Source organism: Psittacula echo (genome assembly GCF_963264785.1).
Source record: "Psittacula echo genome assembly, chromosome: 4".
Classification (NCBI taxonomy): Eukaryota; Metazoa; Chordata; class Aves; order Psittaciformes; family Psittacidae; genus Psittacula; species Psittacula echo.
The window spans coordinates 105,735,167-105,762,872 of record NC_137738.1 but is presented as its reverse complement, the minus strand read 5'-3'; the positions used below and the strand labels follow the sequence as shown (position 1 = coordinate 105,762,872).

The 27,706-nt window shown below is 45.7% G+C and overlaps 2 protein-coding genes across 2 annotated transcripts; both read right to left on the bottom strand.

Moving 5' to 3' along the window:
• Positions 1-1,353: 1,353 nt before the first annotated feature.
• EFHC1 (EF-hand domain containing 1) lies at positions 1,354-18,700 on the bottom strand (the record flags this gene model as incomplete). Its single annotated transcript, XM_080615950.1, has 11 exons — positions 1,354-1,425; positions 3,392-3,608; positions 4,448-4,595; positions 5,215-5,428; positions 6,641-6,781; positions 7,563-7,783; positions 8,100-8,292; positions 9,942-10,091; positions 11,883-12,170; positions 13,694-13,915; positions 18,638-18,700. The coding sequence occupies 11 exons, from the start codon at positions 18,698-18,700 to the stop codon at positions 1,354-1,356; spliced, it is 1,929 nt and encodes a 642-aa protein (XP_080472076.1).
• A 7,582-nt stretch (positions 18,701-26,282) lies between these two features.
• On the bottom strand, positions 26,283-27,341 carry PAQR8 (progestin and adipoQ receptor family member 8; the record flags this gene model as incomplete). The annotated part of the gene is made up of 1 exon (XM_080616930.1): positions 26,283-27,341. One exon carries the CDS (start codon positions 27,339-27,341, stop codon positions 26,283-26,285), a length of 1,059 nt encoding a protein of 352 aa, XP_080473056.1.
• Positions 27,342-27,706: the final 365 nt, after the last annotated feature.

Below are 27,706 nucleotides of genomic sequence, written 5' to 3'. Positions count from 1 at the left end.
GTGATTTGGCTGAGTATTAAGTTACAGTTTCATAGCAGAAAGCAGTTTCTGACTTTCTTTTCTACAGTCCTAATTTCATCTGTAAGTTCTTGGCCACTGGAAAAGCTGATTTGGGTGGCCTTTAGAAATTAGCTTTTGTCAGCTGCTGTTTAGAAGGCACTTCATGCAACACCAAGCCATGCTTTGAAATCTGAGGTGGACCAGAGAGAGCTGTAGTGATTCTCAGCTGGAGTGAGTAGCAGCACAGAACAGGCCCAGAAGGGAAGAGTGGTGACCTTTCTGAACAAGGGGTGACAGGAGGGAGCTGTCATGTGAAGACTCTCAGCTGCCTGAGGGGAAGTGGGAATCCACTGTAAAAAAGCTGATTTAAATAAGCAATTTGTTTCAGAGCTTTGTTCTCTGCTGTGTGCATGATGGGTGCCTTTCACATGTGCTCAGTGACAATACTTGGCAGGTGTCATTTGGGGTGAGAATGTCCCTGACACATTTACCTTCATGGAAAGATGAGCAATCTAACTCCCAAGTGGAGCACAAGTGTCATAACTCTATTGCTATGCCAACTGCTTGTTTTCCCTTTTCATTGGACCTGTCTGGTATGATGGCAGGTTGCATACAATGGGTTCAGATAGTATCTGAATACTAAAATCATTCTCCCAACCTTTTGTTAAAAAATGCAAAGCTGACATCAGCAGATTTGTGTACAGACCCCTGCTATCTCCACAGCTGTGTGAGAGCTAAACTCACCACTTCAAATAAAACCAGAATCACACTTTGTGGGGTTTTTCTCCACCACACCCTCCAAATTTTAATCCTTAGCTATTCCAGCTATTGAGGTACTTCTATTTAAAGCAGATATATTAACACATTCAGACCAGCAAGTGCGAGTTTATCATGGGCCATAGCAGCGCTCTTACATTTTCTTGCAATGTAAATATCAATTTAAACTGGCAGTCTTCACTGCTTGCAGGTGAAAGGCTTCTTTTGACTCTGTAAGATAAATCTGGTGGTTATCACTCCAGGCTTTGGAGAGCTCCAGCAAGCCTTGCTGTACTGCATTACAAAGTTCAACCGGAGTACCTGGCTTTGGTTCTTCAAAGTTTTTTTCTCCTGCGAGTTTCATTTCAATGTCCAGTAGTTGTGAGGTTGAGTTTGGCGGTGACCAAAAGGGCAGGGAGAGATTAAGAAGGGAAAAAAGTTAACAAAGTGAGGGTAAAATTAGCTGGCTCTAGTGAGGATGGAAGGAGGAGAGTGAGTGAAGTAAAGGTGAAGACTAGAGCATCCTTTTTGAAGTACAATGTCTTAAGTCAGTAAGAATTTTATTGCTGGTCTTGTTCTTCAGCTTCTGGGCAGAGATCACAAAGGGAAGGCTCTAAGGAAATTACGGTAGTTTATCTGGTTTTCTCCACAAGAACACTGGTCAATCAGCTGGGGGAAAAAGAAAACAAACAACATAACACCACCATAAAGAGTTGGAAGAAACTGCAAATCGGGGGTTTTTTTAGGGGAAAGTGCCCAGAAGTACTCTTTGTGCAACAGAGCAGATCTTATTTTCCTCCGTAGAAGGGCCTTTATAGTCCTGAATCACAGGTAACCTTGAATCATAGAATCTTAGAATAGTTAGGGTTGGAAAGGACATCTAGTTCCAACTCCCCTGCCATGGGCAGGGACACCCCACACTAAACCATGTCACCCAAGGCCTCATGTTTATAAATGACACTAATCTATGCAAGAGAAGAGTTGATGTGTTTGAATTTAATCCCAATTGCTTTCTGAGTATCACCAGAGTGACAGTAGATCCACAAAAAAATAAAGGGTGGCCACAAACTGATGTAGACCACTGTGAATCTTTCAGAAACCCCATAGAAATCCCTGCCAAGAGTGGGATGGGGGCAGCATATCTGAACAGTTACTGTTCACTGGTGTCACTTTGGTGTGTGCACACGGCATAAAGTAGAGACACAGATAATTGAGCTCAGCAACAGACCTACTAATGAGCCAGTTCTGGTATCCATGCCTGACCCTGCATTGTGTTACAGCACTATAGCCTTTGTGTGCTTAAGGGGAAGAAAGAGGGCTTTTGTTTCTTTAATTGCATAACTAATCTCCTTCTGACACTCAGGGAGATGGAAAAGGTCTAATATCACAGTTTCTAGAAAGGATTCTTCTTCCCCTTGTCGCCTGGAGACAGATTTACTAGGGTTGCTCTCGTGTGACTGACAGCCATGCTCCTCTCCAGACAGTAAGCTATCTGCTCTATGTTTAATTTACACCACCACCATGCTTCTGAGGGCTCTGGGCACACTCTTACTAAGATTTCAAGAGAGAAGAAGGATGCTTTCTGTGTGTAGGTCCTAGATGGGGATCCAAACAATTGTCACAGGTCCTCCATCCACATGCATGTCACTTCATCTCCCACTCTCAGAGTGGAAGCAGAAAGGACTGTCACCACGTTGTAAATTCTTTAGGGCAGGGTGGTCTCTGATGAGCTCTAGCACAGCAAAGCCCTGGGTGCTCATCAAAGGCTTCCATTCAGTGCACATTCAGAGACATAAATGCCTGTGCACCTTTCTAACCACAGCTGTGATGCTCGTGCTTGGCTGGTTTAGAAAATTATTATTATTTGATTTTTTAGCAAGGGAAATTCTCTGGTTTCTAGATTTATTTAAACTCTGAGTCTGCCTTTATTGGCCAGTTATCTACTGCATATCCCATTAAGCTTAGAAAGCATCCTTGCCAGTTATATTCCTGGAAGAATCCTCCATCCCTGCTGCATAAATTTTTCTCTTGAGTTTCCCTCACATTTTCTGCTATGCAGACTGTGATCTCCATGTGTCTATTGAGCATAGTGCCCAGCAAGTCTATGTTTTAGTTGTGTTAACTGAGTGGCTATGTTTTGGAATTTTAGTTCTCAAATCTTCAGTTGCTATTACATCTAGAATGCATCTAATCTTTCCTAAGGCTCATTACCTAAGCACCTCAGTGTCACCCCTACTCAATCCCAGGTGTGCTTAAGTCGTGACAGACACCCAATAGCTCTGCTGTAGCCTATGCCAGATCTCTATCATGATACACAATCTCTTCTGCTCATCTCTGAAACCTGAGCCAAGAGGCATCACACAACAAACACCAGGCTTCTCATTTGGGGGGCAACCTGGATATCATTTCTTCCCTTTACTTTGAGGACAGCAATTATCTCCTCCTTTAAGACTCGTGCTGAACTAACAGCTCAGGCCTTTCTGAATTGGTACGCTCTTGCCCTTTTCTTGAAGCTGCTCCCCTTTGTAGGGTAGAGCAGCTGGTGCTCACCTGGCTAGGGCTGGTTTGCAGAAGAGCACTTTTGGAAGAGCTACAAGAGGGGAATTCAACATGCACAACACCCCTTCCTTCTGACCTGGTTAAGAAGAATGGTGTTGGTCGGCACACTCAAGCTGTCACAAAGGGATAAAAATTTTGCTTTGTCCAGTACGCCAGAGCCATCCTTGTCACACTGAAGAAAAGCTTCCCGAATGTTCTTGTTGTTCAAGTGCTTATGGGGCTTCAGCTCTTCCTGAACACGCTCAATTAATTCATCTGGTTCCTGCTTGCTGGTCCCAAGCTTGGGGATGTCACTGTAAAAGCAAGAAAGAACAGGACTTCATGCAAAAGCTACTTCTGGCAGCCTTACTGTGACACTTTTGTGTGCTGACTGCTCATCACAGCTGGCCAGGCTGTATTTCTGAATACACAGCAGGCTTCTGGGATGTTTGTTTTTTGATGCAAGCTCACCTCAGCTTGGACTTGCAGATGAAGCTCAGTCTTGATCTTGGAGCATTAAGTAAACTATTTTCCCTTTGCAGGACATTTTCCCCATGCACCTCTTGTCTGCATGTGCTCTGGGAACGCAAGCATTTTCTTGTGGTGCTTCATACGGTCCCAGGAACTGCATGCAACTCTAGTTTCAACCAGAGTCCCTGAACTACCATGATACTAACTGACCCCAAAGTGTGTTGCGAGGTAAAAGGGTTGTTACTGCGTCACCCCAAATGGTTCCAGTCAGCTAAAAAAGAGGCTCTCCTGGGGTGATAAGCACAGCCAGAGCAAATGAAAACGACTTCACCAACTCTCCACTGATCTTACAAGCATCTAGTGAGTCATGCAGATACTGTCAGCAGCAGTTAACTGTAGTTAACTACTGCCTTTTGGAAAAAGACGACTGTGTCCATTTAGCTAAATCTCTGCTGCTGAGCCAGAGCTGTCCCACAAGGCTTTTGGGTCAGCAGCAGCCACGAAATTATATCATACACACTTGACCCTTCCTGTATGTGTCCAGACACAGGCTCTTGGAGCTGAATAATCAGCTAAGCAGCCATTAGACAGTAGGCTGGAGCCCATACAGGCTGCTGGAAATGCCCTTAGCTGTCAACCCTAAGTCTTATTTAGCTCCACAACACCACTCTTTGAAGCTTACCTGTTGTCAGGCTCCTTTACCACCTGCTTTGGGTGAAAATGATCCCTCAGGGATTGCAGAGTTGCCTCAGGGAAACTCCCTGCATTGCTCTCCATATAATTAAGCACATATTCGTCAGCATCAGTGATAACAAACCTGTGGCCAAACACTGGGGAAGAGGAATTAAAAAAAGCAGTGTTACTTGCCTTTCAGCATGGGTAAGTCATTCCATCATCCAGGAGAGAACATGGATTCTGTCTTGCAGCTGGGCTCAGGGTTGAGCGAGCACTGCTATTTGTTTCAGTCCTTGAAGTGAGAATAGTTTCACCAACTCAAAGAGAGTTCTGCTGCAAGAAGAGCAGCTGCTGAGAGCAAAGGCCCTGTGCCTGGGCCTACAATGACTCCCCCAGTAACACCGGTGTGTTTCTAAATGTTTCAGTATTACATTTATATCCCTTACAGGATAGAATTACGGCCTTTGCTGCTGGTAGTCATCTGGCATAGCTTTAACCCTGTGAATCCTGGCAGGTCCCAGATTGTAAATGGAATACATACCATGGAGAATAAAGCTCTTTTCCTAATTATGTCAAAGGTCCAAACATTGGCAGTAACAAAGTTATACCGATGTACACCAGCTGGTGACCTGGAAACTCAAATGTGATGAGACCCAGAAGGAACAGATCTTCCAAGTGAAGGAAGGTATATGCACTCTCCATGCAATTAGTGACATATCAGAGCAGGCACTGAAAAACAATGCTCAGAGAATATCAAACCAGGCTGCATCTTACCTTCAATTGTAGAACCAATTGTGAGATCAGAGGGCCCATAGTACGTGGCATTTTCTGTAGTTGAGCCTGGTTTGGCAACTCTGGTCTTTCTTAAGTATTTGCCTCCAATGATGCCAGAATTACGGACCGGAGGTTCATAGATGCTGATCATGTCATTGGAGAGGAAATAGGAGAGGATGAAACGACGCTTTCTGTCCTCGGGGTTTGGTGATTCCTAGAGGAAAGATAGTGGCTTTGAAAAGGACTTTGGAGCCAGGTTTTTATTTCCTGGGGTGCTTAGGAGTACCTGGTAACCCACTCATAAGCACCCAGAGTTCACTGCTTTTTTACATAGCTGAATAAACAAAGTGCTTGCTGTATGCCAAAAGCTACAGATATGCTGACAGAGTGTAACAAAGCCCTAGGAAGCATTAAATATCTGAATTTCAAAGGTTACTTGCTCTAGTCAGGCTCTCAGAAGCAGAATCTGGGCTGCAGTGACCAAGTACATTCAGTGTTTCCACAAACTGAGTAATTCAAGAGAAAGGAATATCCTATATGGAATGATTCATCACAGACAGACTGGCTGTAAAATTCAGTATTAAAGTTGTATTTTTCATTGTAATGAGTGCCTGAGAGAGGCTGGTGCTGCTTTCAGCTCCTAGTCACAGGAAGACACTCCCCTGACACACCAGTAGGTTTACTTGCTTAGTTTAAAATTAAGTGGATCTGAACTCATCAGCTGTGACCTTTAGGATCTGCTGCACAATAGGGAAAAGAAATCAGCCCTTATTCACCCTGAGTGTTTGGAGAGGGCAGGCACCAGGCAGCACAGGAAATGCCATTGCTGCTGCTGGATGTGCCAGAGGCTCCTTGCATAAACCCACTGTAAAGATGGCACAAATGCCAGGGCCTGAATGCCATTGTTGTGGGTGGAAAGCACCATCCCCATGGACTCTCTGGCTTCTATGCTGGCACCTGACTGCTCTGCTAGCACAGCCCTTTGCTGGCTAGTGCGCCCAGGACTAGCCTGGAGAAGGGCAGGTGCTGGGAGCTAGCAGTGGAGAGACAGCAAGCTCATGCTTGTGACAGTGGTTGAAGGCAGGCAGGGGCACAGTGCCCAGTTGCCATGCTGTTTCAGTTAGGACCATCTGTCACGTGCTAATGCCAGTAGGAGTTTTTCCATAAATGGCTGTGGTTTTATAGTGTGTCTGGTTTGTATTTTCCGGCCTGTTTTTTTCTACCTTTATGTGCTACTAATTGTCATAGCATGTACACAATAACCCAACAGCATCCCCTGAGGGGCACTCGTGTTCGCTTTGGAAACTCTCTTTTCCCACCAGCACAGAGGAGAATTTGCAAACAGCCTTGTCTGAGCAGGCTGTTCCTCCCATCCTTCTGACTCTACAACATAAGCTGGCACTATACCATCAAGGAAAGCACTTACCAGGGCCACCTGGTATCGCAGAACTTTGTTGTCATTCTCTAGCATCTGAATTACATCTTTCCGGGGAGGTTTTGGAAACAGAGAAAAGCAGTTCTGAAGAGTGTCTTCAAGGATGCCAAAACCATTATAGGGAGGAATTATCTGCATCCAGAGGACATATCAAGCATAAACAGTTGAAATTAAGAGAACTTACCAAAAAACATCTGTTCGGAAAGAAATCTTTCACCCAATAGCAATAGATGTGACATCTTGACTAGCAGAGATGCTACTAGCCTGGCCATGTGTTGGACCCCTTATTTATAGAAAATATTCAAGATAATTAAGAAAACCTGAAATTCAGAAAGCCAGGTAATTTGTTTGAATAAAGAGACTATGGCTGTACTAGTAACTAAACTTTCCTGTGTGCAGGAATTCAATTATCTGTATAGTCACACTGTTAGCCTAATTCCCATCATGTTTGTAGTTTGTAGGCCGGCTAGCACTCAACGCCATTCCTAGGCACAGTCTGGGAGGTAACAAGGACTCTAACCATCCCCAGTAGGCAGTCTGGACTTGGCAACTCCGTTTTGGATGGTGAGGGAGAGTTTAGCAGTATGATGCAGCCAGACTGTGCCACTTGGCTTCCCAGACAAAACGAAACCCTGATAGTGTTTAATGTTCTAGTATACAGACATAACCAGAGTTCTTTTATCACTATTAGCAAGTGCTTTGTCCTTTACAGTACTAGAAATCAATGGTTTCAGAGGACTTTCATTTTTATATTAGTGATGACCATTCTTGCCTTGTCTTTTTGAAGTTGAACTTGCCTTTAAGCTGTACTTGTTTACTACAGGTTCTTATTAAGCTGAACTTATGCTTTACCATAGAAGCTTATACCAACTGCTTCCTTCTATTCCTTCCTTTGAGAAACTGCTTGCAGTACCTGTTGAACTTCCTCAGGTGGTTCCTTCTTTATTTCCACTGGCTGGAAGTCAGTGATGCCAAATTTGTCACGATAAAAGTTTCGTGTGAACTCATCGCAATCATAGATGAAGAAATTGCGTCCAAGGAGGGTGGTAGATTTACCAACAGCAAAATCTTTAGCTGTGTACCACTCAAGTACCTCCTGATCAGAGATCTCCATCACACAGGTTGGGAAAGTCTCTAAGAACAAGAGAGCAATAGGAAAAATAAGGTAAGCAGCAGATATTAACATTTCCTAGTGAAAAGGGATACAAATAAATATGTATAAATAGCTCCAGGGAGCTGTTGGTACTGCTGTCCTGCCACTGCTTCCCAGAAGATAAAGAATTTAGTTATCATTTTAAGAACTTTCCTTTGACCAAAACTGATGACACTTGGAATGTTTTCAGCAAAAAATCTGTCTAGACTCTATATACCTCTGACACAGCCACCACACATACATCTACCCAGCAAGGCCCTTTAGCACAGAGAGATGTGCTGGTCAATCTAAACTTACTTTGCTTATCCACAAAGGTTTTGGGTAAGCGCTGCCGTCTTATCAGTACTGGGAATGGGTCTCTACCATCATTTTGCTTGTGTACTTCCCGAACCTCCACTGTGTCATCTGCCAAGTAGTAATGGATGATGTAAGGCCGATTCTCACCAAAGATGCTGTTAGTGTCATCCCACATGGCGTAGAAGCGAAGGACCTGGGGTGGAGGAAAAAGAGGAAAAGAAGACAAACAAAGACTAGAATTACTAATGCTTTGTCCAAATGAAGTGGTTAAAATTGGATATTAGGAAAAAATACTTTACTATGAGGGTGGTGAGGAGCTGGCACAGGCTGCCCAGAGAAGCTGTGGATGCCCCATCTTTGCAAGTGTTCAAGGCCAGGTTGGATGGGGCTTGGAGCAACCTGGTCTAGTGGAAGGTGTCCCTGCCCATGGTATGGGGGTTGGAACTAGGTGATCTTTAAGGTCCATTCTAACCCAAACCATTCTGTGATTCTATGAAATGGGTTAGGTGATTGGAGGCATCTCGCCAAGCTTCTCTATCAGGTCCAGAAGAACTAAGCCCTTGTACTATGGAGACTGGGATGACTTGGCACTGAGGCAGCAGTGGGAAGGGTAGCAGAGGCCTGGAGAGTTGGACAGGCCTGGCTTACCTTGACAACAGTAAGAGAGAAAGAGTTTATGCTAAGAGATTTAGTTCAGGAAGAAACGGAAAATTGGGGAGGGTGGAGAGGGGAAAGTGATTAAAAAGCAGCAGAAAATAATTGCCCAGGAATGAATGGGGAAGTAGTTTCATGGGTAGTGATTTTTACAATGAAACTTAATACAGTAAGACAGAATTTTGTTTTGACTTTTAACCTCTTACAGGTTTCATGGCCAATTCTTTACTGCTGTTACACCAAAGAAGGCAGAGAGGAATATATTCAGCAGTCCTGAGGAGGCTGCATTCAGTGCAGGCCTCATATTATTTCTGGTGAGCAGAAATATCATCTGTTAATGCCACAGAAATCAAACTCCTCACACTGCAGTGCTCAAGAGTTCCCCAAGGTACAGCTCCTAAACAGGCAGCCCAATAGCAGACAGAGTTGGCCCAGCACAGACCTGAGTCACTAAAGCTAAACTGGCAGTAAAATGGCAGGCATGGCCCAGCTTGCATCCACACAGCGAAGCTGTCTGCTCCTCTCAAAACAGGGTGACAGTATCCAAAATGGCACCTGGATATGATCCTGGCCTGTGTTAACTCCTAGCTGATGGCCAGGAACTGTTTGACTGATAGCTGGCCAGGGACAACATGCAGAACTCAGGTCACGCCTTGCCCCTGTTTTATTTTCTAGTACAGAAATAGTCTATAGGATTTCTTACATTGTTGCTGGATGAAAAGATAAAGATCCAGAGGAGCATGGAGGAGTGTTAGTCAATTGTGTGCACAGGGCAAATTCAGTCAGAGCAAATGGCATTTGTATCTGAAATTTTCCACACTGGCACCTGGCATTGATGTTTTGGAGGAAGAGAGGAGTGGATGCAGCATGGTCATTGGTCATAGAAATACCTCTGGCTGCTAACTTCCTGAGACAGGTAGCTTATCTCATCCCAACAGAAAGCAAGAGAAAAATGGAGGATTTAGAGCATGAGCTCTGCAATCTGAAGAGAAGCTGTTTACAAGGCACAAAGCTCAGCAAAAACATAAAAGATTTTGTTTCTCACTAAAGCCAAAAGAGGAGCAGATCTGGAATCTGTTCAGGGGAGTGAAATTTTTTTAGAATGAGTAAGGTTGCAGACATTCACAGACTCAGGTTTCAATAACATGTGCAGTCTGTAATGTGGGTAATCACTATCAGCTCTCTTACCTGCTTGTCATAAGTCAGAAACTGTTTCAGTTGGTCAAAATCTGATGGTGTGATGTATTTGCGCACAGGCATCTGACGCAGTTCCGTGTAAAGATCAAAAGCCATTTTCTCTGGAGGGTTCACTTCAATTCCTTGGCTCTCCAGGAACTCCTAGGAAGGTCAACTGAGGTATTAATGGTGCCAAGAGTTCTGAAGGTAAGAAATAACTACAGATTACAGATGGGCTGAGATGAATGTTGTCAGAATACTGCAAGTTCATTCCTCACAGACCACCAGCCTGCAGGAGCATTAGTTCTACTGCAATAGTAAATACAATAAAAGATGACCAAGATTTTTCAGTTTAAGCTGCTTCTTAGCTTTGCTTGTCTTTTAATTAATCAGAGCAGTCCTGTCCTCAACATCCTCAGATTTTACTTGAGCAGTTTTCCTTGACTTTAGGGCTTTAAATGGAGGATAACTGTTGGTTGGTAAATGAAAAAGATTAAATTAGTGCATAACTGCAGATGTAGTTAGTCAGAATTTGCAAGAGATCTAGGGCTCTCCAGTGTGTGGACAGTGGAATCTAGTGTTACCCACACTAGACCCACCAAGGCCCCTCAGGCCATAAGGATATTTGCCAGAGTGGCAGCGTCATTCCGTCTTTCAGAAGGAGTACTTTTCCCACAGAGAGAGGGCAATCTGCTTGTTTATAAAGGGACCCTTTGCTTACATTGGATGCGTCAACAAACTCTAGGGTATTACTTGTGTACTCACATCAGTCACCCAAAGCAACCTCTGAAGTCAATGGACTTCTTTCCTTTCTGGCCTTGGGAAATGGCCCAGGAAAACATTCAGCCCAGGAAGCCCTATGTAAACATCTCCAACAGGCACGTGAGATCACCCTGAAGAGTCACAAGGCAGATTCACACTTTCAGACTATTTTCTGGTCTAGAGGATGCCAGTTTGTGATAAATGGACTAGTGGCCTTGAGATACAGACCCACATAGCTGATTTCATGTTTTCCATCAACCAACCAACATTAACACAAGGACCAGCTCTTCATCTGCTGTGAATTGACCTTAGCAGTCATCCAGTTCCAGCAGAGGTGGCCCCACATGTTCTTAACAGCCACATATATACCAATATATTATGCCTGGGAACATTCCTGGGCACTGAGGCAAACTGACAAGGAATAACCTGAATCAATAATCTCTGAGCCTCCAGGATAGGTTGGCTGCATGTAATTCACCTATTAGGAATGGTCCCCAGAGCATTCTCACTCCTGGACTGCTTCTGGGAATTGCTTGGAAGAATAAAATCATAGAATAGTAGTTGACCAGGACTGAGATTATACTGGGGACAATCTAACAGGATACCAGTATACTGCATTTGTTACTACTTGCTACTGGATTGCTATTATCTCATTTACTGGTATAAAAATAGCCAGAAATAGAAAAGCAGGCAATGAGTATGCTCTCTTAGAAAGGTCAGTTCAAACCACAATTATAAACCCACAGATCATAACCTCTTTTCTGGCTTGACTGTAGATGGGTGCAGAGTTAATTACTGCATTCCCTCCCCCTGTTTTTAACAGAAGATGTAAGAGAAAAGATTTAGGATCAGTAGTTTCTCTCTCACGTATGCACAATGTTTCATCTGGAATCTAAGCAGTTAAAAACACTGAGATGAACTTAGAATTCGTGTTGTAAAGAGAAGTCTTGAGAACAAAAGATGGACTCGCAGCAGTCCTAAGGCAAAAGTACTGAGCAATTAACTCAGCAAATATCATACCTTGAACTCCCCATTGATCTGAAGAGAGAAGTCTTCATGAAAAGCAAAATGAAAGATTGTGAGCAACCATATTATGAAAGCTACAGATGCAGACTACTGGACTATAACAGGTCTGTCCACCTGTAACTCCTGTGATTCTTTCTGTCATTGCTCTCTGTACAAGCAACACACCTGTGTGAATCGGTCACAGTCGACTATGCGGTACGTCCTGCCATACATGGTGATGTTGATGCCCCGATTCAGATCTTTCCAATGGTAATGTTCACCATGGTCATTCTTGGGCACCTGGTGGCGTCTAATATGTTTGCCTTGAGGAATACCAGAGTTCTGCACAACAGGTTCTATGACGTACATGCTGTCATCTTCCAAATAGTAATAGATACACACTTGGCGGATACGGTAATGCTCTTCTGCAGAGAGAGGAACATCTTCCTGGAAATAGGCATCGAACTTCAAAATCTGCCAAAGAGACAATATAAAAAAAAGGGAGAGAGAAAGAAAAATCTTTAACACCACAATTAGGTTATTAAGACCAAAAATTTGTCATTTGCTTTAGCAGTGTGAAGTTACTGGATTGTAATCTATAAAATCATCCAACCCAACTGCAGCTTAATTTGTGACTGATGGAAGAGGCATCATGAGTGCTTTTATCAAGATCTGCCTTTTACAAGGTGTAAAAAATACATCCTTTTCTCTCCTCCTCCTTGATCACCTTGCTGTTTCACCCACTGCCAGGTGTGTGGTTACTGCCAGTAATGGAGTTTACTGGCACGCATGACTTTACTATTGTCAGCTGTGCAGACCCAGATTTAAGGAAGTTATCAGGAGATTTTAGTAAAGAGTTCAACAACATCTGTGGATTTTTAAAAGCTGCATGGGTTGACTGAAGTAACATCTATTCAGCACTGACAGCAAAGGCTACTATGTGCTGGAGAAACAAGGAGAAAAATAAGTCAGTCAGTCATGGTTCCTGTGCATGGCAGAAGTATGAGGAATATTTCCCCCAAGAACATTTAATGTGCCTAAGAGAATTTAGGTGGGCAATCAGGCCTTGCTTACCCAGAGGCCTGGGTAATAAAGTGCTGATAAAGCCAGCAAGTTCCTACCAGCCAGCAAAAGTACTTCAAAAGGAATCACAACTCCCCTGAGCAGCATGAGGCCCCTGCTGCTACTGTAGCTTGAATGAAGGGGCAGCGAAGTATCTGGCAGATTAAACAGCAACATCTACATTACTTTGAAGGAACAGCCTCAGTAATTAACAGAGCACATCTGTTCCCCAGATTGTCTCACAGATGGGCTGAGGGTTGGCTGCAGACTGCCTTTCCAGGCCTGCCTGCACGCGCTCAAGTCTGCTAAGCCTTGCATGCTCTGCAGTGACTTCTCTCTGTGGCTGAGGGTACACTCGCCAGCTTGCAGTCTATGCAACTGATGCATTTAAAATCCAAGGGTCAGCTCAGGACTGTTCTGAGCAGACACATTGCCACCTCCTAATCTGATATCATCATCAAAGTGTAATGCAGGAAGTACTAACAGAGTAGGACAGGCTGCAACACGCTGTGGTGACAAACACAAGCATAAATACATAGACCACAGTTAAACAATCTAACAGGGTCCCCATTGCAGACTATCTTTTACAGTTTAAGCTCAATTATAATCTCAATATAGTTTTGGAAACACAGAAGGCCAGGCTGTGGCTTACAGGGCAGTGGTTATAAACTGAAGCTTTTCAGAGTTACTCAAACTTCTTTTCCAGTGCCTGCTGGAAGTGCTCTAGCGTAACTTGTGGGGAATGTCTTACATGGTTTACGTATTATAATCCTCCTCCCGAGCAAAGAAAGCCTCTTTCAGTCTGGGGTTCAGCTGTCTCTGACTAAGGACTATGGCATCTGAAAACTGCTGTACACTGTCCCATGAACCCTGGAGCTGACTGTTTATGTCTCTGAACTTGGCCAGCAATATTCCTGGAATAAGCTTCTTTATACCTTTTTGTCAAAAGCCACGTGTGCTGGAATGAAGCCTGAAGGTGGAGCCCGCTTGAGTTGTCCATAGGTCAGCGTGGGTCTTTTGCTAGCTAATTCGTCTAATTCAGCCTGAGAAAGCTGATTCACATAAAGCCGCTCCCCACCAGACCCGACTGTTGGCAGCCGAGAAAAGGCATATCCATTTTTGTAGCCCAGTGTCTGGGACCGATGAAAACATGTTTTCTGTGGAAGGAAATCCAGCTGTTAAAATACTGCATGCGCTTAGTTGAGACAGCTACTGAAAGCACTTAAAAACCAGTAAAAATGTGTAATATCCAGAATTCCCCCTTCCTCTTTCCCCCACCCCCCAATTTTATTATAACCAACTTTAGAAGTCTTTTACAATTAGATTTTAGATCAAGAAGGCTGAAAAAAACAATAAGTGGCTGGAGGAACAAAGCATCAGGTGAACTCAAATCCTAGCACTGCCACAGACTCCCCAAGATCTTAAATCACTTAATTGTCCTTTTGCCATCATCCTCAGTGTCTAGAATGGGGTGACAGCACTTTATTTGCCCTAGTATTTACCTCACAAACTCTTTGTTCCCTGCTCTGTGTTACAGAAGTACAGAGCACCATGGGACTTCCCTGTGTTATTGCCTCATGGTGCTCCCTTGACTATTACACATTGTGCTCTCTGTGTGTTTTCTACTGCTATTTATTTTTTTCACCCTCTCTTGGGGATGATACAGGATTTTCTTCACCGGGCTAAATCAAGGTGTGTCACGCTCACAGAACTGCAGTTATGAAATGTACCAAAGCACATGAGCTGTTTCGCCACCCCTTTCCGCAGTCCATGCAAGGGTCACACATTAAATAATCACAACCATAGTGTAAGATCTTATAGCAGATTAATGAGAAGCCTGATTAAGATGAGGAGAATTCTGTGTGGGCACTGTATAATGCTGGCTATAGGATTCACCTGTTATTTTTTGGTTTGTTGGTGTAATCTGGGTTTTGAGCTTCTTTCACCTATCTTTGCTAACTGCCTCATACCAGCTATTGAGCCATTCTTCAGGCTGAATAATTATCCAGATAGCCCAGGAAGGTCTCGGCTTTGATTAAGGACACACAAGAAGAAAATGTCAGAGCTGTGAATAGGACCTGGTCTCTGTCAGGCCAGTTCTGTTCTTCACTACTGAAAATTAGGATCACACTTGAGTGACCCCAAGTGACTTGACTCGCTGTACAGTCCACCACACCTGGCATCTCACCTGCAATCTGGAAAGCATTTGAAATCATGCATGCCTAGCTGGTCCCGCTGGGCTTTCAACACTTAATGCTCCAGAGAAAGCAGCAGTAATTGCAAGTCCTTCATAAAAGAATCCCTGACTTTACCTTGACTTTTGCCAAGTAAAACAGTTGTACGCATTTCTAGCGCTGAAGGAATAAGCTTCAGCTCCTTTTCCAGACACAGACTGGAACTCAAACTCAGGCATTTGAACCACTTCTTTTCCACCCCCTTTCTCACACCCCCATGGTTAAGCCTCTAATCTTATTTATACCTCCAAGGTCCCACTTGAATTTAACATAATTGCCTGCTTTCTCTTTAAACTGGTACTACAGATCTTGCAATGCTGTAGAGAGAGCAGTTGGGAAAACAGATTCAGGTGAAATCAGAAGACCTGTTAGCAGAATGTCTTATAAACATTAGCCCAGAACTGCCATTTCCTTCTGTTAAATACATATGAAAGGAAAGCTGTGGGAAAAAAAAATCAAGGAAAACTAGGAAGTTAGTCTTTAAATTGGGCAGTATCAGTGTTTGTCAGAAGTGCACAGGCTTTCAAGGGCCCACAGTTGCTTAAAGAAAACACCTCATAAATTCATAAGACTCTGGAGTCAATAAGCACTCCGAAGAAAGCATGGATGCCAGATAACATCTCACAGTATCAGGTGACTAATGCAAATTTAAAAGGGAAAACCCAGAATGTAAACTCCTAATCTCAGCTGCTGCCAGTCCATGTCTGAAGAAATTCCACTGACTTAAATTGTCTTTTTTGCCAAGTATATAACACTTCATACAAACACCATTCTCCCTCCCAGTGTTTCCTTCTCTGTCACATGAGCACTAAGCAATAACAATATTATCTTATTTGAACACAGAGGTTTTCTTCAGCACTTCTCAGCATTCACTTGGAAAACACGCATTGTGGTGCCCATTTTATAGACTGCGAAACTGAGGCAAAGTGAGTTGATAGCACGCACTGGGGCTCATCCTGAGGAACGCTGTAAAGACGTTTCTGGAGTTCAGATCTCTTTAAGGCATTATCAATAGTTCAATACTTCAAGTTACTCTAAAATAACGATCTGCTCTGCCAACTCTCCCATGGGTGTTTCTTACATACACAGAGTGCTACTGAAGTCAATAGAAGCATTCGCATGACTAAAGTGAGCAAGATTTTACTGATAGAGAAAATATTATTTTGCTAGGGGCATAAATTTGCATATTTCCAAGATGTTATGAATTATATTGAGGAAATAATATTATTGAGCTGAGAATAATTCTGAGATAACCTTTACTACTGCTTTGATTGAGTATTCGTTATGAGTAAATGACTCCATTTACTGGTGAGGAACTCAGTCATCACTAACTTAGGAAGTAGTTTGTTGCTGGAAGCCATCACTAAGACTGGTACAGTGACAATTTATGCTTAGGTAGCCCTAATCCACGCATAAGCAGAATAAAGAGAGGGTCCTATTTAGGCAAACAGAGAAAACTGGGTTCCCACAAAAGCATCCAGAATGATCTAGACTGGGTTTACCGAAGCCCATTATGACACAGTCCTTGTCAAGAGCACATCTGTCTTCAGTAAACTCTCGTTTTCACTTGAATCTGTTTTCCTAACTGCTCTCTCCCCAGCATTGCAAGATCTGTAGTCTATAGTACAAATAGAATCACAGAATGGTTTGGGTTGGAAAGGACCTTAAAGCTCACCCAGTTCCAACCCCTGCCATGGGCAGGACACCTTCCACTAGACCAGGTTGCTTCAAGACCCATCCAACCTGGCCTTGAACACTGCCAGGGATAGGGCAGCTGCAGCTTCTCTGCGCAACCCGTGCCAGCACCTCAGCACCCTCATAGGGGAGAACATTTTCCTTACATCTAATCTAAATATACCCTCTGTCAGTTTCAAGCCATTACCCTAATATCAGCATTGGTCTAAGAAACATAGGACAACATCTTCCAAAGGGAGATGTCAGCTGAAACAGAGCTGGAAAGAACTCAGGGAGTATCAGCTCCCATCTGTGGTACTGCTTCCTCAAGAGGGTACTGGAAGAATTTGAGGTTATCAAATCAGTGTGTGGGCCACTGGAAATGAGGAAAAAGAGAGATTGCTTCACCATTTAGGTATCAATTCAAGTGCAGGGGATGAGGATGAGACTACTTCTTCCAAGGAATCTGGAAGCAGCTGAGAGGGTCTCACTTCCTTGGGATGCTCCTGGAGGCTGTGGTGTATCAGTTCTGTGGAGGAATACCAGTTCTAAGAAGACGATTAGGATCTCAGGTTCCAGACCATTAGTTCTCCATGGGCTATCAAGGATTCAGTTCTCCAGTCAATACCAGAAGAGCATTTGTGGAAGTATCAGAGATATGGAGGAGGGGTATCAGAAGTGTTTTAATTGCCCGGCAGATTGGTGACTTCAGGGTGTATCTGTCCTTCTGAAGACAGTGGATGGGTCCGGGACATAACTGTACTGGGATGGTTTTGGGGGATTAATTCCTACTGGAGAACTGCTTGAGGTTTGGACAGTGTTGCTTCTCCTGGGTATATCAAGAAAGGTGTATATCAAGAGGGACTCTCAGATGAGTTTATAGATCCTCGTTTGGGGCGGTATCAGAATGAATAGCAGGTTCAGAACATATCCCCTTGGGAAAAATGAGATGGTTCACAGAAACAGCAGCTTTCATAGGGAAATCAGATTTCAAGACTGTAAAGTGAGTTGGGGGCTGCACTTTCCCTTGGGGTATGACAAGAACTGGCAGGGGAACTATTGGATGGATTCGGGGGTACTGGATTCCCAAGGGGTGGGTTTGCAGGTAATAGTTTTGCAGTTATAGAGAAAACTTTTCAAATGAGTCTCAAATGAGGGTCTCAAATAAGGTTGGTGGAATCTACCTCTCCAAAGCTATCAGGACATTTTCACGGGTTATCAGATGGGTGCAAGATGCCATGGATTCTTAGGGACAAGATTAAGAGTGCCAAGTCTCCTGAACAGTGGTCCCTGAGACTTAAGAGAATAGTAGGTCTGCTGTGCCTGGGGTCAGAGCATTCCAGGTGGATTCAGAGAGTTCAGGTCCTCCAGAAGAGAGTTCATCAGACAATTGTTGGCTTTGGGAAAAACAGGTCCCCTGAGAGAGAGATCAGAAGGCATCAGGTCTGCTGGGAAGCTTCAAATTAATGTACATGGCACCAGGTTCCTTGGAGGTCACTTCACAGGGTACCAGGTACCCTGAAGGGTGTGTGGTGAGTTTGAGGGGTACCAGGTTCCCAGGACATGGGTTCATAGGACACCACGTCCCCTCAGAGATATTAGATGTATTCAGGAAGTACCAGACCTCTTGGGGGAATTAGAAGATGGTCTAAGGGAATAGGAGGTTCCCTCATGATAGGTTCAGGGGGTAACATGAGGACTATTAGGCGAGTTTAGGGGTACCACATCTGTTGAGGAGTTACAAGTCTGAGGGATTACAAGACTCCCAGTGCATGTCTTCAGGGGGTACCAGTACCCCGGGGGCAGCCGGACAGGGCTCAGGTCACTGACGAGCCCCTGAAGCAGGCTGGGGGTGGGTATGGAGGTCCCGTTCTTAGGGGTGCACCTGCTATGCCAGGCCAGACTGGGCTGGGGGTTGTCCCCGGGCATTGGGGCTCCCGGGAGGCAGGGTGCACCGTGCGCCGCGCTCACCATGGGGTCCCTGAAAGAACAGCCGGGCAGGAAGGGCAGACCGGGACCCGGCTGCGAGCTCATGGCGGCACCGGCGCTCCTTCCCCGGCTCCGGCGACGCTGCCTCCACGGCAACTGCGGGCCCGCCTAATACGCATGCGCGAGGAGGGAGACGCGTATGCGCAGAGTGACCAGCCCGCCTTCCGCGCCTGCGCCCTGAGCGACTGGGAGGCGTTGCCGTGGCAATGGGAGGGTGGTGGAGCGGGCCGAGGACACAAAGCCGGGAAGGGCTCGTTCGTCCCCGCAGCGTGGAAGCGTTAATCCTGCTCTCTTACGGACCAGGGTGCTGCCATGGCTCCCCTCGCGGCCAGGCGGGGCCTTTCAGCATCTCGCAGTGTAACCGCGGTGTTGTTTCTGCCAGGCCCTCGTCCCCTCGGCACCGCTGGTTCATGGCAGTGCTGTTAAAATCACCTCCAAAACGGGTGGAGGCATTCAGTTTGGGAGTTGTCTCTACCCTGTGCAGAGGGAGAAGACCAGCTGTGGAGGGCCAGATCCATACCTGGAGTGCTCAAAACATTGTAACAGGAGAAGAGATTGTGCTGGTTTATTGTGAATGTAATATATACGTTAGCTGACAAATACTGGCTTTTATAATACATAGCATTGATGCAGTTCCTCTTTTAAACACAATTTTTATCTCTTTCTGAAGGAAGCAGCAAGAAGAAGCAGTGGCGAGGTGGGAGGGGGAAATCAAGGGGAAGTTGGTTGTGCAAAAATCACTCCCAAATACAAGAGATAGAGAGCTAAGTCAATCACCACAGAGGAATTAATGTTTGGTATGTGTCTCCTTTGGTCTCTTTATCAGCAGCACACAAGACAGGCCGGGCTACAATTCAAGGGCAGCAGGATCTGAGTTTTGTAAGCAGAAGCCAAGCAAAGAGAAGTGCAGCCAGACCGTCTGTTCAAGCATGGTGTGGGAGAGAGAAGAAAGCCAGCCGGTGGGAGATAAAGAGTGAGTCTAGCAGGCTTAGAAAGGAAAATAATAGATTGAAGGCCAAGCAGGGCTGAAAGATCTGAAAGACAGCGGGCTGCTGATGTGGCTGCTGACTCAGATGCAGGTGCTGGGACTGAAGCATGCTCTGGTTTCTCTTGCTGTGATAGCCAAGCACCGTTCTGCAGGTTTCCTGAACTTTAGCAAGGACCAGGGCCTTCCTCAGAGAAGGAAACTTGCACCCATGGGCAACAGGGCATCCTCTAGGAGAGTGATGCTTCTTAACAAGGCGGCGTGGCAGAGCACCCCTGTGCATAGCTTGCAGGGGGGCAGAAGTGCTGCTCTCGCACTCTTTGCATGAATGGGGAAATAAGACTGGGGGATTTATCCAGGGTCACAAAGTAGGATCTTAGGCTCTAAGTGTGAGCAGGGACAGGCTCAGAAGGCTGTGGTCCAAGTACATTCTTCCTGGGTGTTTTAAGGGAGATGGGAATGAAGAAAGGAAGATTAAGAAAAGCCATAGCAGTAGCTGGTAGTTTGATAAGAATAGTGACCATAAAGCAGGAGAAAGGAATACTGGGGAATAAGGTGTTGAAGTGCAATTCAGAAAATCTGGATTCAGCTGCATCGTTTGCATCAACTTCTGTACAGGCAAGTCCACCTTGCCAAGGTTAAGACAAGCTTCTTTAGCCTCCTACATCCCTACTGTATACTCGCAAAAGGGAAAAGGAAGTCTTTATCCGGCTGTGCTTTCGTGGCACCGGAGGCCTCTTTGTGGCTACAGATGAAGATATCTCGCCCTCTGGTGGGTAAAAACACAGCAGTATAGAAGCCTTGCTCTGGATCTTTTATTAAGGAATAATAAGGAAAATTATTAATGTGGTGGTAATAGAAGTAAAAAAAGTGGGGTTTTTTAGAGCACTGACATTCACACTGAGGGTGTTTCCTGGAGGGAGTGGTATGTACCTGGTCACACATGATCCTCCTGGTAAAGAGGGTTTAAACTAGTGATGACAAGGGAGAGAGAGTTACCAGCAGCCCTGTTACGGAGTGATGGACAAGGCTGATGAGCAGAGGACCTGGCGTGATGTGATAGAAAGGGATCACAAAGTCAACAAAACAGGGCTTGAGAGGTGGGCCGTTGTGAACCCCATGTTCAACAAGGCCAAATGCAAGGTCCTGCACCTGGGTCAGGGGCAGTCCCAAGCACAAATACAGGCTGGGTAGAGAATGGATTTAGAGCAGCCCTGAGGAGAAGGACTTGGGCTTTTGGTCGATGAGAAGCTCAGCATGAGCTGGCAGTGTGTGCCTGAGCCCAGAAACCAACCGAGTCCTGGGCTACATCACCAGCAGCGTGACCAGCAGGTTGTCAGAGATGATTCTCCCCCTCTGCTTCTCTCTGATGGATGATCTTTAAATACCCTTCCAACCCAAACCATTCTATGATTCTATGAAGGCTCAGGTGGGATCTTATCAAAGTATATAAATACCTGAAGGAACGGTGCAAACAGAAAGGGTCCAGGCTCTTTTCAGTGGTGTGCAGTGCCAGGGCCAGAAGCTATGGGCACACACTGAAACACAGCAGGTTCCTCTGAATATCAGGAAACACTTTTTTACTGTGAGGGTGACCAAGCACTGGCACAAGGTGCTCAAAGAGGTGATGGAGTCTCCATCCTTGGAGATATTCAGCAGCCATCTGGATGTGGTCCTGGGCAACTGGCTCTGGATGTCCCTGCTTGAGCAGGGGAGAATGGACCAGATGACCTCCAGAGATCCCTTCCAAACTCAACCATGCTGTGATTAAGCACAGCTACCAGCAAGAAAAAGAGAAGCTCTAGCCTTATTTCACATAGGCTCACTTATTGATATCCTTTTGTCCATCAATGATTGTCTCTTTGGCTTAATTTTAAGCGTGTGCTGAAATGTTTTGCTTGAACAAGCACTGAATTCACAGCTTGGCCACTAAAGCTGCCAGGCCACCAAATTACTGGCTACTCACCTCCAACAGACAACAAGGAAAGCTGGACACCCAAGTACTTATGTAGATGATGAACTTAAATCCCTCAAATCAGTGTCAGGGCAGCCATTCTGACCTCCCTTGTGAAAAGCGAATGAGATCACATAGTTACTGTGAAACCTGGAAAGTGCTTTGATATGCACAGATAAAACCACACCCTATTGTTCATTATTAATTATTATCCACTCTAATATATCCACTATAATTACCATCTACTTTTCTTCCTAATGACTCATGACCTGTTGTAGTTGTGCATTTGGGAATTTCACACCACACGAATGCTTTTGCTTTTATAGATGGTTCTTTTTTTTTTTTCCCACTAAGATTTTTAAATAACAATCAGTACAGTACAAAGCTTAAAATGTTGTCAGTGTTTTACACAATACAAAGTTAGCAGATGGGAGTTAGGAAGGGGATGGTTAATACGTAACACTTGTACCCTTCCCTGTTTCCCAGAGAAAAAATACAAACCCTTTTGTACTTCTCTTTAGTAACAGTGTTTAAAAATAATGTCAGTAAAAGATGTAATTTGCAAGGCACATGAGGAACCCGTCCTTGCCTTCTTACACAAATTGTTAGGCATAAATATAAGGTTAAGGCACGTCTCTCCATCCTCCCCTTCTGCTCTGGAGAGCACCAAGCAAATCCTGTCAGTGGATATTGGCTGCTAATAGCAACCATGGACCAGGAGACAGCAACAAGGCTGCATCTGCACCTCAGGTTCCTTCAGGATGAATCTCAAAAAGGAATAGCATAAGGCACATTGGGATGAATTGTCAGGAGTTGTCCTCTACAGATCCAGGTTGCAGGATCTGCAAAAATACTGTCTCAGGACCAGAGGTTCCTGGGGGAGAGGATTAGGACCTTGGTCCCTTCAGGATCAGAATGTGCTCAACTTTTGGTGGTCAGTTCATCACCAAACCCTGCCACTGGTTCACCCCTCTCAGCCGTGCCTCCTTAGAGGAATGCCAGGATGGAAGGAGGTGTGCTTCAAGCAGTAAGCTCCAGGAGAAGGCCTCGAGAGGCTCCTGGACAAGCTGAGCATTTATCACAGCAGCATTTCTACTCTCTCCAGACCCAGCCTCAGTCTCCCCTAGATCAATGGCAGGGTTTTCAGGAGCTCATCAAGCAGCCTGTTTCAGTCCTGGCCCAGCTGAGGTGCAGTAGACTCCATGGCATGTGGAGTCTGCTCAGAGAGGCAGCCAGATGCATAAGGCACAAGGATGAAGTCCAGGGATGTGGGAAAGAAGTAAGCTGGTCAGAGGAAGAGGAGGATGGAAATAGGGATGAAGGAAGCTCCAGTGTTGGTGAGCCCCTTCTGACACAAGGGTGCATCCTCACAGCAGCAATCATCTGTATTGTGTTTCCCTGCTAAATCAACCCATCATAGTAACCAGGAGGTCAGCTCCAGGTCTGAGTGCAGGGCCACATGGGGACGTCAGTGGCTTCACCTGAGGGGTAACATGAGAATATGTAAGACCACCACCACCACTGTCACACAGTTGCTCCACAAGTTTCACTTCTGCTGGACCAGGGAGGAGAAAGCGTATGCCCAGAAACACCTCAGAAGAGCCATGTGGGCACCTCCTTTCCCTGACCCTGAACTAGATGTCATTACTGTTCTCACCCTTCTTTGACAAAGGTAGGACACATAATCTATTTTCAAACTCTCAGAGAAGGAAATGCCTGGGTGATCCCTGCCTTTAGTACCAGTAGCAGGTAGCAGCAGAGCAGGGTTTGCTATCAGCAGCAGCTCCTTTCAGTTTTAGAACAGAAAGGAGCTCTGAACCCCTGTAGTTTACTACCCTTCCTGCACAGGAGCCCACTTACACCATCCAGCCAGGTTCACACTCAGTGGCTTATTCTGCTTTACCTAGCACAAAAGCAATGCAAATTAGCCTGTGAGAAAAAACACTGCTCCCACTCAAGTCATTCCCCAGACTGGGAGGAGACCTACAACCAAAGCCATGGAGACTATGGAGAGAGCAGTCCATCAGTGTGGCTAAGCTAGTTGAGCAACTAGCTGCTGTGCAAGAAGCAGCTGCTTCTGGCCTCCACTCCGGCCCTTCCCTGCGGGCAGCAGTGTCGTCCAAGTTCGCTGGCTGAAAGTTAAAACCAGCACAACATTACTGGCATTTTTTCACTAGGATTGGTTTTCCGCTGGTCCGTCTCCCAGCACTAGCTCACTTTGTGTTGAGATGAGCTTCTGTGCATGGGAAGGGCTATGGTGAGGTGTAAGTGGGGACCATCCCCACTTGCCATTCTCCTGAGGCAAATCTGCTGTTAGCAAAATACAACAAAGGAAATGAAGTCATTAATTTCTAAGCTGGACTGGATGTAAACCACGAGGCCTAGAGTAATGGGAAAGGGTGGACTAGATGACCTCCTCAAGGCTTTCCTATGATTTCTTCTCCTGTACTCAAAACTTATTTCCCTTCCCCTTCATAATTAATTTGTCAACAGGGCCATGAGTTTCAAATTTGTCCACAAAAGACAGCACACAGCAAAGCACCTATTAAGAAATCTGTTTTCAAAGACACTGTTGTCTGGCCCACCTTGTTCCTTCAGCAGCATAGCACTGTTTCCTTCAGCCTAATCTTGACCCAGCTAGGAGGCTTTGCAAATATAAAATACAAAGGCAAAACCTTTCTGCATAATAAATCACACACACATACACAAACACACACACACACATATCTCAATAGTTAAAAACAGATCAAGTGCAGAAATCAGTGCTTGTCACAACAAATCATATCCCCAACACTACACTGCCTGCTCAGAACCAGCAATCACAATTCATTTGCCTGCCCTTGGGATTCAGTGAGACAAATATGTGGCTGGAATAGATCCCATAGATTCCTTAGATGCAGGAAAGATTTATACATCCTGGGAATTTGCCAGATATCAAGGCATTTGAGGCTGCAGGTCTTGCATAGTGGGAGGAGCCGTGCCAGGGCCTACTATGGAAAGCAAGCAGTGGGTCAAACAGTAGGTGTCTAGACTGCATAGGACCATATCTCTGCATTGGCTCTGAGCATCCTGTCCTGCAAATGCTACCAACTTCAGTGCAACAGTGTGGCTCCATATCTGATGTTCTCCTCAAACAAGCACAGAAGGGACTCATCTGGTGGAGGACACAGTAAAATTAACCCTTGCTACACCCTGGACAGGAGTAACCCATGAACATTAAGTGTCCCTGACTACTATCTTTGCTACTCCACACAGGAGTCACCACATCTCAAGGACAAACCCCCCGCAAAGTTCCATAGAACCCTAATGTTGATACCCTGCTCCTGCCTTCTGCTGTTCTATCTTCACTTAGTGCTTCATTGTCAGCTTTCCCACAGGCCCACCAAGGACTGCTTGGTGTCCTGAAAGCACCATTAAGAGGTGAATAAAGACTACTTCACTTTCATATCCTTTTGACCATGACCGCAGCAGGGCTGTTGGAGGTTCAGGGGCCAGATACTTTCCTGTAATGGACAGCTCACACCCAACTTACTCTACATTGCATGGACATGGAGGTCAGTCAGACTCCCTAGACAGATGATAGAGTCTATGCAGAAATGCACAAACCTGTCACACAAGCAGCCAAAATGATGTACCCAGCATCAAAAGCATCTCCTCTGCTGGGGCCAGCCCCCTGAGCACTGATGGCTCAACCTCTGCCACTGCTACTGAGGAAGGCTCAAACTTATCTCCAGCCTGACCCAGGCCCAGCTCCTCCAAGGCACCTAAGCACTTAAAAGAGAAGTAGGGAGCTTATGAAGACCTGTCTTGCAGGCTACCAACCAGTCATCAGCATTGGCATCACCTTAAGTCAAATTCAAACTGACGAGAAAGACATCATCTCCTGTTAGTAATCCTTGGGATTGCCTGACTCCTTGGTTTGGATGAGCAGCTCCACTGAAGATAGTCCAGTCATACAGAAAGAAAAGATGGAGCTGACCTAACATCTACACCAGTCACTGGCAGACATAGTGCTTGAGTTCCAGTTAATTCTAGAGGACTCCAGGTCAGGCATAAGTCTCCAAATGTGCTTTGCCAAAGCCTCCTCAGCAACTTGGTGTTGAGATATCTGACAAGGGAACCATAGAGAGAACCTGGCTTAGCCCAGCTGGAGCAGGAAGAGGATTATACCAGCCACGGTGTCACACATGCCTTTGCAACTGAACCATAGAAATGCAGACCTCTTCTGAAACCTTGCTACTGCCCTTGATAGTAACAGGTCCCCAACATATAGCAGAGATAGCAAAACCCAGCGAGGTTATCATATCTGGCTGTGGTCCTCATGGTGCATTCTCTGCTGTGTTGTGAGCCCTGGCAGACCCTTCTACAGTCTCACAGCCTTCAAGCTATCCTCCCTGACATTCAGCAACATATTGCCCACAGGTTTACCAGAATGAACAAGAAACCTCTGCCTATTTCAGCATCCTTGGTTAAGTGTTCTGGCTTTAAACACATCCATGTCCCCCTGCATGGCAAAAAGCAGTCCCTGCTGTGAAAATGCATGCAGCATGAAGTCTCCAGCCCTCCACCCAAGTCCAGTGTCCCAGTTAGTCACAGTGTGTTAGGCAAATAAGACAGTTATGTCCCTAATATGTTATGCCCCTTGACTTCACCCCCCGGTGATGTCATGCCCATCATGTTCATGACTCTCAGGATTCCTTTCTAGCCAGGACGGCCTTGATCCTGCATCGCAGGATGTAAGCTGTGATGGCACTACAAGCCACCAGGCCAAAAAAAGAAATGCAGGAGAGATAAACAGAGAAAGGCCCATGTTTCTTCAGGAAAATCTCCTGCCTGTTCTTGTAATCCAAAAGAATGGCCTCCAGCTGTGATAGGGTGCAGATGGCCAGGAAGGTGTGAAAGATCTGGTGGGCATGGCCAATGATATCGCAGGAGCCAGGGAAGTACTTCTCAGGGACCGGGCAGGAGAAGAAATAAGCACTGATAAGGAAAAACAGTATCTGGTACGTGTGATACCAAGCAGCATCTTCCTCACAGCCCCCCAGGTGACATACAAACACCCGGTGAGCAACAGGACTGATATCCAGGATGAACGCCAGCCCGGCTGGGATCACCTGGCACATCTTCCTCATGATGGGATACGGCCGTCGGTACCGGTACTTCGCATAGCAGCAGCCGGCACAAGACAGCCAGCCACAGAAAGCGGCTGCTGGCAGGAAGAACAGCCAGAACTTGTCATACCAGGCTTGGTCGGAGCTGTAGTAGAAATGAGCCAGGGCACTACCATACTGGTAGATGCTGACTCCAACATAGTCCATGAAGTAGAAGGTGTAGTGGTACAGCTCTGATTTGGACTGCAGTAGGTGGGCCAAGAGGCTGCAGGTCAGGTAAGTGACAGAGGAGAGGACAAAGATGAGCAAAGGCAAGGACCACGCATTTACAGGCAACTGCTCAGCCTCCACAAACGTCTTGAACCTCAGCAGCACAGCCAGCGCTGCCAGAAGATGAGTCCACACATTGACCACCTCATTGTGCTTCTGGAAGAGGCTAAGGAAGTAGTACCGCCAGTCCTGGCCGGTGGGACGGTACCCGGTGTGGATGTACGGCTCACGGAAGAGCTGCGGCACCTCGCACTCTTTGACCGTACAAGGCATCTTGGGGAAGCCATCCTCCAGCAGCCTGGGGAGACGGCTGAGGTGCTGCCCGCTGAGGGACAGCGTGCTGATCCGCTCCAGGATGGCTGTCATCTCGCGGCGTGCAGCAGCCCTAAGCCTGGATCTGGGGAACGTTGTCTTCGTGCCCTGTAGGGAGGGGACAGAGAAGAAATGTTAACGGAGATGGGTTGGGAAGAAGAGTGTGCTGCTCCTCCTGAGTGGGATGGGCCATGGTGCTATCGAGATGCTGCTCCTGCTCTAAGGGAAAGGGGCTTTTCTAAACTCAGTGTGGAGAAGAATGGCACAGCCCTCTCCCTGCAGTTCAGCCAATGGGCACAGCCATTTCAGAAGCCTGCCCTTTCTTGGGCACTCAGCTTGAAGCATCTTCAGGAGTAGCCAGGAGCTGCCAGTGAGGAGATGCAAGAAGCAATTAGATGTCAAGAAAGCACCTGATGATT